This window comes from Plasmodium inui (genome assembly GCF_000524495.1).
Source record: "Plasmodium inui San Antonio 1 unplaced genomic scaffold supercont1.7, whole genome shotgun sequence".
Lineage (NCBI taxonomy): Eukaryota > Apicomplexa > Aconoidasida > Haemosporida > Plasmodiidae > Plasmodium > Plasmodium inui.
The window spans coordinates 318,354-328,199 of record NW_008481841.1 but is presented as its reverse complement, the minus strand read 5'-3'; the positions used below and the strand labels follow the sequence as shown (position 1 = coordinate 328,199).

At 46.0% G+C, this 9,846-nt stretch overlaps 4 protein-coding genes across 4 annotated transcripts in view; 1 reads left to right on the top strand and 3 right to left on the bottom strand.

Moving 5' to 3' along the window:
* Positions 1-1,256: 1,256 nt before the first annotated feature.
* Positions 1,257-4,589, top strand: C922_02102 (hypothetical protein; the record flags this gene model as incomplete). The annotated part of the gene is made up of 2 exons (XM_008817701.1): positions 1,257-4,070; positions 4,275-4,589. The coding sequence occupies 2 exons, from the start codon at positions 1,257-1,259 to the stop codon at positions 4,587-4,589; spliced, it is 3,129 nt and encodes a 1,042-aa protein (XP_008815923.1).
* A 493-nt stretch (positions 4,590-5,082) lies between these two features.
* C922_02101 (hypothetical protein) lies at positions 5,083-6,219 on the bottom strand (the record flags this gene model as incomplete). Its single annotated transcript, XM_008817700.1, has 1 exon — positions 5,083-6,219. One exon carries the CDS (start codon positions 6,217-6,219, stop codon positions 5,083-5,085), a length of 1,137 nt encoding a protein of 378 aa, XP_008815922.1.
* Positions 6,220-7,277: 1,058 nt separating this feature from the next.
* On the bottom strand, positions 7,278-8,477 carry C922_02100 (hypothetical protein; the record flags this gene model as incomplete). The annotated part of the gene is made up of 1 exon (XM_008817699.1): positions 7,278-8,477. The coding sequence occupies one exon, from the start codon at positions 8,475-8,477 to the stop codon at positions 7,278-7,280; it is 1,200 nt and encodes a 399-aa protein (XP_008815921.1).
* Positions 8,478-9,507: 1,030 nt separating this feature from the next.
* The window catches only part of C922_02099 (hypothetical protein), a gene marked incomplete at both ends in the record, with an annotated part of 4,154 nt that continues 3,815 nt past the window's right edge, over positions 9,508-9,846 (bottom strand). The window contains one exon of the mRNA XM_008817698.1: positions 9,508-9,822. Coding sequence (XP_008815920.1) covers positions 9,508-9,822 — 315 coding nt within the window. The remainder of the gene's footprint in view (positions 9,823-9,846) is intronic.

Genomic DNA, 9,846 nt, shown 5'->3' with positions numbered 1-9,846 from the left:
TGTGCAAAACGCCATCAACGCATCTGAAGAGATAGTAAAAAAAAAAAACACATCAAGGCAACAAGTCGTGGTCGTGGAAACCACCAGCGGTCTCATGTTCGCACACAGGAAGAGGCACCCAACTGGGAAAACATGGAAACAACAAAGGAAATGCAGACCTCGGGGAGGTATATGTTATAATTCCTCCTGATCGCTGTTCATATGTCTATCCTTTTCGTCAGATTGGCCCCCATTAGTTCTTCGTTCCGCGTGGTCCCCACAGTCAGTGCATTTTGTACCAGTCGGTTTTTTTGCCCCCTCGCAGGAAGGAAACCGCAGAATGGCAACCGCAGAATTGCGCGACGACCCAATTGGGAGCTAAGCGGGGGGGAAAAAAACCTCTGACCTGTTGGACAGTCAGTCATCTGTTGTCATTTTGAGCGCGCGTTTGAAGTGTATATATATCTGCGTCTAAATTGGCCATTTTGTGAACACAAAACTGGAAAAAGTTGGGCAAAGAATTTCAAAAATGCCCATTCCACGCCGTTGCCGCCTTACCGCCATGCAGGGCCGCAAAATTCACAGTGCTCAGAAAATTAAGAAGCTGATCGGGGCGCTGGTGCAAAAGTGGAGGCGCCAAATTTTGTCTCCAGCCGCGTGTACATCTGTGTCGCATCCCCTGCGAAGGCAGACAGGAAAATTCCCCCAACACTCCTAAGGGGGGAAATTTGGCCAAGTTCATAAAAGTGGAAAAATTACAAAAATGGGCAAATAGAAAAAAAGGGGGACGTTTACAAAAAAGGCCAAGTCGACAAAAATGAACAAATTGACAAAAATGGCAAAATTTGCTCCATTGACAAAATTTGCCCAACTGACAAATTTTCCAAATTTCCCAAATTGACAAAATTGCGAATTTTCCCAAATCTGGCCGAATCGCCAAAGTCGCGTCTGCAACGCCCGAGAGGCAAACCGATCTGTCGTTTTGAGGCGAACCTATCTGTTGTTTTGAGGAGAACCGATCTGTTGTTTTTCGCAAAGTGGGATAGCGCACCGGGGAGAGCTTCTCAATTGGGCGGGTCACGACAAGTGGGTCAGTTGAGAGAGGTCCACGGTGGGCACAGCCGCAACGACTGCCAAATGGTAAAAATCTCTCTGTGTATATCTCGCCCGTGTTGATTTGTGTATATCTTCCCCCGTTCTTTTGCGTATATATTGCCCCTGTCCTTTTGTGTGTATCTTCCCCCCCTTCATGACTGAAAATCCGGCTGGAAAGAAAGATGAAGTGTCGGGTGTTGGTCCTGCTGCTCCTCGTTGGGGTGAGGAGGGGCAGAGCGAACATCGTGGAGGATGACATTTTCTACCAGAAGGAGGAAGTAGAGAAACTTAGCTTCTCCCTTGATCACCGAGTAAGAGATAAGTCCACGAAGGAAACGGTGGGACACACAAATGGGGTAAATGCCTATGCGTATGTAGACAAGGCAATTGCGAAAGTATTCCCCCTAATCTCTGAACAGGAGATCAAAAAATTTTTTTCCCTCAACAAAGATGTGAAGACGTGTGATTATCAAATCGGAAAGGGGTCCTTCAAAAATTACCTAAAAAATAACAGCTGTTACAGGAAGATCTTCTGTGGGGTTATCGTTGACGATAAGGACATACGAGGAGAGTCCAAGAGAAAACGGAAAAGCGACTTAATCCATTGCGCCTACATGGATGATAAACACATAGTCATTTACCACGTGGGGAAGCCACATGTCGTGAAGCCAAATGTTGTCTACGAAGAAATATTTTTCCAGGAGAGGGAAAAGGGAATCATTAACTGTAACGGCATGAACATTAACCTAAGGTATATAGGCATCCACACGAGTGACAACAACAGCTGCATACAGGAGTACTTCGAGGAGCATCTGAAAAAGGTGTGTAATCAGAAGAGGTCATGTGAAATTGACTTCAATAATGTGAACAAGGGGAATAATTGCCACCTCGGGTCCAACTTCCTCATCCACGTTAATTACGAATGTGAGGATAGCTGTAATGCGAAGAAGAATCAAACGTGTGACATTTACAACGGGGAGGGGCGCGTCGCTACTTGCAGTTACGGGTATAACATGCTGCAAGGTGGTAAGGAGACTTGTGAAAGGAACTACACGTGTAGTGGTAGCGGCGGTAGTGGTAGCAGTGGTAAAGGTAGCAATAGAAGCAATGGCAGCAGTGGTAGTGGCATCTGTTCGGTAAACCAGTTCTGTGATGAGGCAACCAATTCGTGCACCTGCAAAACGTCTCTCCTGTCGGTGGAGAAAAAAGAATGTTCCTACACTGACGTGTGTAAGGCGATGAAATGCCCTCAAAACTCCACTTGCGCTCTTAACCCGAAGTCGAAGAAAGCAGAGTGCAAGTGCGAACAGGGTAAGTATTTCCACAAAAACAGATGCTACGACATAACAGAAATGGAGAAACTCATAAAGGCACAGACCACTCCTCATGACAAAGCATACAAAAATGAACTCTTCATCCGTTCCGCTTTAAAGCCTGAACATATTTACATGAATTGTGAAGGAGACTACACCATCGAGGTGGTTAATGCAACTCTCTCTTGTTACAACGTTCCGTTCAAGGACAACAAAATTAAGTATATCACTGATACTCTGCGGGAGGTTTGCGACGGCAGGGCTAGGTGCGCCTTTGGCAACAGCCTGAAGAGGGTATCCACGCTGGATCCGCTTAATACGTGTGAGACCAAGGGAACCATTTATCACTACGAATATGTGTGTGTCAGTGTGCCAGGGGAATCCTCAGCAACATCGTCAAGGGCAGCAGTCTGGGCACAACTGGGGAGTGATGCCTCCCAGAAAATCCACACGAAGGGGAAGGGGGCAATTTTTAGGAGCAGGTTTAACAGCCAATTACAATGCCCAGGGGGATCAATAACAGTAAACAGGGCTCTGTTAAAAGCGGGAGACGGGTGCGAAGATCTCGACTTAACTAAGTCCGTTAAGGAGTACTGTGATCAGCTGAGCTTTTGCGACGTCGGATTAACACATCACTTCGACACATACTGCAAGACGGATCAGTATCTTTTCGTTCATTACACCTGTGAGGACCTGTGCAAAACGTGTAGCGCTAATGAAACCTGCTATGGCAACAGGCATAAGTACAAGTGCTTCTGCAATAGTCCCTACGTGAGTAAAGGCAGTTATCCCGTTTGTATAAAACCACAGAAGTGCGAGCCAAACACATGCGGCGAACATCAAACATGCACAATCGTTAACAACAAAGCAACATGCAAATGTGAATATAAATACCGAGATGTTAATGGGGAGTGTCTACCGGAAGATAAGTGTGATCTTCTCTGCCCCTCAAATAAATCCTGCGTGATGGAAAATGGCAGAAAAATATGCAGGTGTCTTAATGGGTTGAGTTTAGTGAACGGGGTTTGTATCTGCCCGGAGGACAGTAAATACGAAGGAGATATATGTATTCCGAACAATAAATGCAAACGGAAGGAGAACAAAAATTTGTGCACAAAGAAGAATGAACAATGTGTGTATAATGAGCAGAAAGATATTATGACGTGCGATTGTATGGAGCACCACAAGCGGAACGAACAAGGAAATTGTGTCCCAATCGATTACTGCAAAGAAGTCACCTGCAAGGAAAATGAGGTCTGCAAAGTGGTAGGCAATAAAGCCACATGTCAGTGTAAAGAGAATTTAAGAAGGAACAGTAACAACGAATGTATATACGAAAATTTGTGCGTGAATAATAGAGGGAACTGTCCCCAGGATTCAGACTGCATTTATCACGAGAGAAAACAGCATGAGTGTCGGTGTCATAAGAAGGGTCGCGTCGCTGTTAATGGGAAGTGTGTCATCCCTGATATGTGCATGACTGAGCAGAATAAATGCTCCGAAAATTCAATCTGTGTAAATCAATCAAATAAGAAACCACTGTGTGTATGTCTGTTTAATTTTGTGAAGAGTCGAGTGGGTCGCTCGAAGGAGGGGGACCAGATATGCGCGGTGGTTAACCCCTGCCTCACGCATAACGGGGGGTGCTCAACAGCCGAGGTTTGCACGTTTAAGAATGGAAAGGTGAGTTGTACCTGCCGGGAAAATTATCGGCTCGGGGGGAAGGGGAGCCAACAGGGATGGCCGGGGCAACGCCGTCTGCTGGGCCAACGTGGTCTACCTTGGCAACGGGGTATGCCAGGACAACGAGGTCTGCCGGGACAACGAGCTCTACCGGGAGAGATGGACCCACCAGAAGATAGGGCCTGTTTTCCCAAAACATCTCAGAGGGACAAAACCTTCACCTTCCCGTGGGACGACGACATGGTCATCATTCTCGGATCCTGCGGAATCATCCAGTTTGTACAAAAAAGTGATCAGGTCATATGGAAAATTAACAGAAGCAATAACTTTTACATTTTTAATTATGAGTATCCATCTGAGGGTACGTTGGAGGCACAGATTGCTAACAACAATGAGAGCAGCATTCTGTACTTGAAGAAAACACACAGGGGAAAAGTCCTTTATGCTGACTTTGAGTTGGGTCATGAGAAATGCTCCTATGAAAACATGTTTCCCTACGGTCACCGAAAGGTGGCTTAAGCAGTGCGCTTATGCATACTTTGGGGTTTCGCTCCGGCTTTACGTTTCTATCTCCCCTCCTCCTTCACTGCTTTATTTGCACTTCTTTATTTCCAATTCTTTATTTCCAATTCTTTATTTCCACTTCTTTATTTCCACTTCTTTATTTCCACTTCTTCATTTGCACTTCTTCATTTTCACTTCTTTATTTCTACTTCTTCATTTTCACTTCTTCATTTTCACTTCTTCATTTGCACCTTTTTTGTGGGCGGCACGTTGCTTGTCTTCACTGGCCGACTCACCCACCGCTAACACCGATTGATTAACCTCCCTGATGGTGGCACTCTCCTAATGAGAGTGCAAGCTGGCACGTTAATTCATTCGATCGTTCCTTTTTCTTTTCTACTGCAGTGAACGGGGTCGGGGGTCGGGGAAGTCCTTACAAGAGTGACGCTTCTCCCCCTCCGCGGCCCCCACTTCCCTACGATCGAATAAGACTCTCCATGTTAGAAAACTAATTCCTCTTCCAAGTTTCAAACAAGAAATCCTTGGCAGAGGTTTTGCTCCTGCACAAGGTGATTCCCTGCTCTTTGCAAGAACTGGACAGAGGGGAGGAGTACGACGACTCGTTACGATCTTCGAAAACGTCGTCGATAAAATCCACGAGGATTTCAAAATGCAGATTTAAGTGGTTCACCAGTTTGGCATTCTTAATGTAGTGTATATATGGGAAGATAGCTATCCCATGGTGCCTGATTTTCTTTAAAAAGTTTACCACTTCGCTGTGGATGTTTCCATCGTTTTTGTTTGTCACCTGGTGAGGCGTCGAGTGGAGGAATATTTTCAATCCGCACTGAGCGACCTTCTCTAAACAGGTGCTTCCCATCTCGGTGTTGTATATATTTTTGTTGAATCCGGGGTCTAGGAGGTACACCGAATCGACATAAGAGAAGAGAAGCTCCCCCTGGTTGGCCTCCCTCATCAGGGCGAACAAAACGGAGCACCCCCTGCTGAATCCGATCAGAACGAGTCTCCGTTTTAGTGGGCTCAGCGATGGGGATCCATCAGTCTGGGCACACCCCCCATGTGCACTTGTCTGGGTCTCTTCTCTAATAGAATCAGCGTACGTGGTGCCATTAGTAGACGCGGCGTGCCCCCCGTTTTCCCCTGATAACCGCTTATCGAGTGATAAAAGTAGGCATAACAAATGGTTCACACTTTTGGCGGGCACGATCGCATCGCCGGGATTTGTTCCCCCTGTGTTGATGTGATCTGTCCCTCTTGCCGCAACCACATTGTGTCCATGGCTGCTAATCGAAATATCCGATGGATTCAAAAAATTGGAAAAGGAGGAAAAGTGATTTATAAAAATAGTAGGCTTAATAAAAACTAAGTGGTCATACAGATATTTGGAGGATAGGACCCAGAATAGGGCTTCATAACTGTAACAGTAGTCTGAGCATTCGTTTGTCGATTCTAGCTTAAATGAAGTGTATATAGAGTTGGTGAAAAAATTTGAATAGTCCCCGGGGAAGAAAATAATGTACTTACTGACATAAGATTTGCTCGTTCGTATGGGCTCCCTGTACAGCACGGTGTTGCACCTGTTATTGTAGCCTGCCAAATTGTGGACGCTGAAGCAGATCGGCATTTTTTAAGACCGTTCGCATGGGCAGCAGGGGGGTAAGCAGGGAGAGAGGGCCAGTTTAACTGGGGAATATCTTTCGCAGAGAGGATCAGCGGTGAACCGTCAGTGTTGTGGGAATAACTTTCACGGGGGTGTTTTTGATGAACGTTGCCCAATTGAGGGGTTAATCTGATGAAGTTGTGGGGGGATCAAAAGAGAAGTAAAAAAGATGAAATGCAAATGGGCAAATATAAAGACGCTTCCCATAAGACAAGAAAAAAAAAAAAAAAAACTACTACTCAGCAGCGTTACACGTGCATGCTGAAGTGGCCGCGCAAAACATCGCGTAGTGCTGCAGAGGACCACAAGGGCACACCAAAGGTTGGGGACGCAAATAACAACTTTGCCATTCGAAATTGCGGTTAGGGAAAAAACACAAAAAGGGGAAATGGTAAAAGTGAACAAATGGAAGGGTAGCACATATGCGTATAGGTCCCCTCACCGAAACAATTGCAGAACTGCTTGTTTGAGAACCCCACGTTAAGCACATCGTGGGGGTGAAGGGGATCGGGGAATGTAAACAACTTCTCTACCAGGTGCCTCCCCGTGACATGTTGGCACAGAAATCACCTGCCTGTTCATGTAAAAAATGTGCACAATCTTGTTCCCCAGCTGGTGGGTACAGGTGGTAAATTTTTTTTTTTCTTCTTCTCCTTGGTTGGCCTGTTGGTGCGCAGGGAATTGTGCCGCTTAATTGAACCGAATTGTGTCGCATATTTGAAACGAAATGTGCCCCCTACTTGAAGACGACTTCTCCCGCTTAACGGTGTCTCCGCGGCCTACAAGTGGGGTCCTGGGCCTCTTCGCGGATTGCGGCACTGCAGGAATTTTGCTGCGAGAAGGGGGGCGCATTTGTAAGAAGTTTCACCTGCGTGTGTGCATTTGGTAGTTTGCTCGTTTTCGCCTTTTCGGCATGGCAAAAAGGTGGTAACTTTTTGTGCGCATCTTTTTATTCCCCCCCTTTGCCCTTCTAGCCTCGCCCCATTTGGCTGATCGGCTGGAACTGCTTCCGCGCATCTTCCCTAATGTAAACTTCCAGGGGGGGAATCCCCCCTGCCCAACTCTATCGTCTGATTGCCCAGGAGAAGCTTCGCGTGTAGGAGGAAGAACCCCTTGTCCGTTTTCCCCTTCGTGGCGGTCATTTGAACCACGCCCTGTTTGTCCATGGCCTGAATAAACACCTTGCTGTTCAGGTAATTTTTTTCATGCACTCCAGATATGCTCAAAATCTGAATTGGACTGTTGCCCATAATCTTGTATAGCTGGTCATTGTGTAGGACAAACTGTTTGACGAAATTTAAACCAAAATAGGAATTTGTATAAATGTAGATTCTTTTAATGGCGAGAATGGTAGAAAGGAGGAATGCGCAAAAGAGAAATTTCCCCAGATTTTTTTGCTTTTGGCTGAAGGTTTTTTTCTTCTGATCATATTTGTAAAAGTACGAATTGTGTGGAGGATTGCCATACACGGCATGTATTTCGTATTTGTAATGGAAAAAATTATTCACAAAGAGGCTTACACGATTTCGTAGGGATTTATTTCCCTCATTTTTGTGCAACTCGTCTGTTAACTTCTTCTTTTTAACCATCATTATATTGTTGATCTTCCATTTGTTTCCCTTTCGAATGATATTTAACATGTCCATATGTCTGTTTGGTACTCTCTTATCAGGCTCCATTGTGTTGTCTGCTGCTGTTTCACTGGCTTGACCGTGTTGGTGAGATTTCCCTCCATCTTCGTCACCCCTGCTTGAGGCAAACGATGACAGGAAGGATCGTAGCCTCTGTACAAGGAGCTTTATTTCTTTTTTTATTAAGTATGGATTTTCAATATAGTCCGAAATATCTTTCCCTTCTTCATCGTCCAGTTCGTCTGAGTCGTCGTATCCCCCCTTTCCCGTGTCTTTTTTTACAGCGTTCACATGTAGGTAAATGTGCTCCCCCTTGTGGGACAACAGGAGTTCACATTTTGCCCTTTCGTTGGATGAATCGATGTTCCCCTTTTTTTTTAAAATTTTCACACTAGTACTATCCGCGTAATTGAGGTACACCCTTAGGACCTTGACTGCGTCATCGATGTAGGAATGGCGATTTTCGAAGCTGTTATAGTACTTTGCGGTGAAAAGCAGGCCGCTGTTTATGAGCAGGAACCATGTGCTTCCCAGGCAAAAGGCAAAGGTGTTGTTTTTGTAAAAGCTGAAGAGTTTTCTGTTGACAAACATTTTGCACCCCCGCCGCGCCAGTGCTGCCTGATCGGCCTTTTTGCTGTGCGCTGGGTTTCACAGCTCTGCGGGTGGCGGCCTTGTCGCGCGCTCCTATGGAACACATTGTCGTGCTGGGTTCACCATTTGGTGGTAGCCGCTTCGCCACTTAGCCGCTTCCTCTTCTTTATCGCGGTGGTGTTGCTTTACACGAGGTCGCGGAGCACAGCATGCATACCTTTATCGCCGATGCATTCGGTTTACACTTATTGAGGGGCACGCACAGGTACTTAGTTGCGTGGGGTGAATTCTTTGATTCGCTTCATCCTTCTGGTCATTACGTTGCCCCCTTCGTTTGAGTGCCATGAAAAAGTTATGGTCTCCGTGGCGGTATTAGAAAAAAAGGGGCGTTCTTTCTCTCTCTCTATTTCTATCTCTTTTTTTTTTTTTTTTTTTTTGGTGCGTATGCGCAGAGTGATGATAAATGTGCTCGCTTTGGAGACTCCTGCGCAACGATGGAGTGGAGGCACCTTGGACCGATTCGCAATTTTCCTTTGTTAAGTCTTTGGTTACACAGGACACCTCGCTTTGTGTTTCAAAATGGAAAACATGTGCAGAATTTGCTGCGGATTTCCTTCTCTGCATAGGGATTTTTTCCTCTGCCTTTTTTGCAAGTTGCGCCAAGAAGGGGGACCCCCGCCCGGATATTCCTGAGGGCCCTTTTTCAAAAAGTGGTGAACATGACCCCGGGGATTAGCCCATTTGTCGGCGCCGACACGAGGGATGCCGCGTTTCTTCTGTTCTGCCCCTCGGGTTGCATGGCGGTGAACGAAATGGCAACCGCGCAAAAAGGCAGATTGCTAAGTAAGCGAACTGATGAACCGGCGAATGGTGAATTTTGTCAAAAGATCAGAAAAAGGACGCGGTGCACCACGCATGTCGGTTCATATCGAACTGGTGGAGTTGTGCAAGCGGGGAAGGCATGTCAAAAAGACAAAAATGTGGAGAAGAAAATGGGAGCAATTGGGCGCGCGTACTCCACTGTGCCGCCTCACCGGTGGTAGTACAGCAAAGAGGAGAACAGGGATAGCAGAAAAAAAAAGAGAAAGAAATTGAAGTAGGGCGAGTCGTGAATGGACGTTCGAAGGAGGTAGTAGATGTAGGGCAGGGACTTTTTCTGCTTCTGGAACCTGTCTTTTTCTGCCGCCCTATTGAGCCTGTTTTTTTTGGAGGATTGGCCCAGATTTTCCATAACGAGGCTATCCTGGACGATGTATTTATAAATGGGGGGGATGATGGCTATTGTCTTTTGGCTACGTTTGTGATGCGGCAAATTGTGAAAGGACAGGGGTGTGTTTTTTTTCCCCTTGGTGACAAAATTCATGTAAAT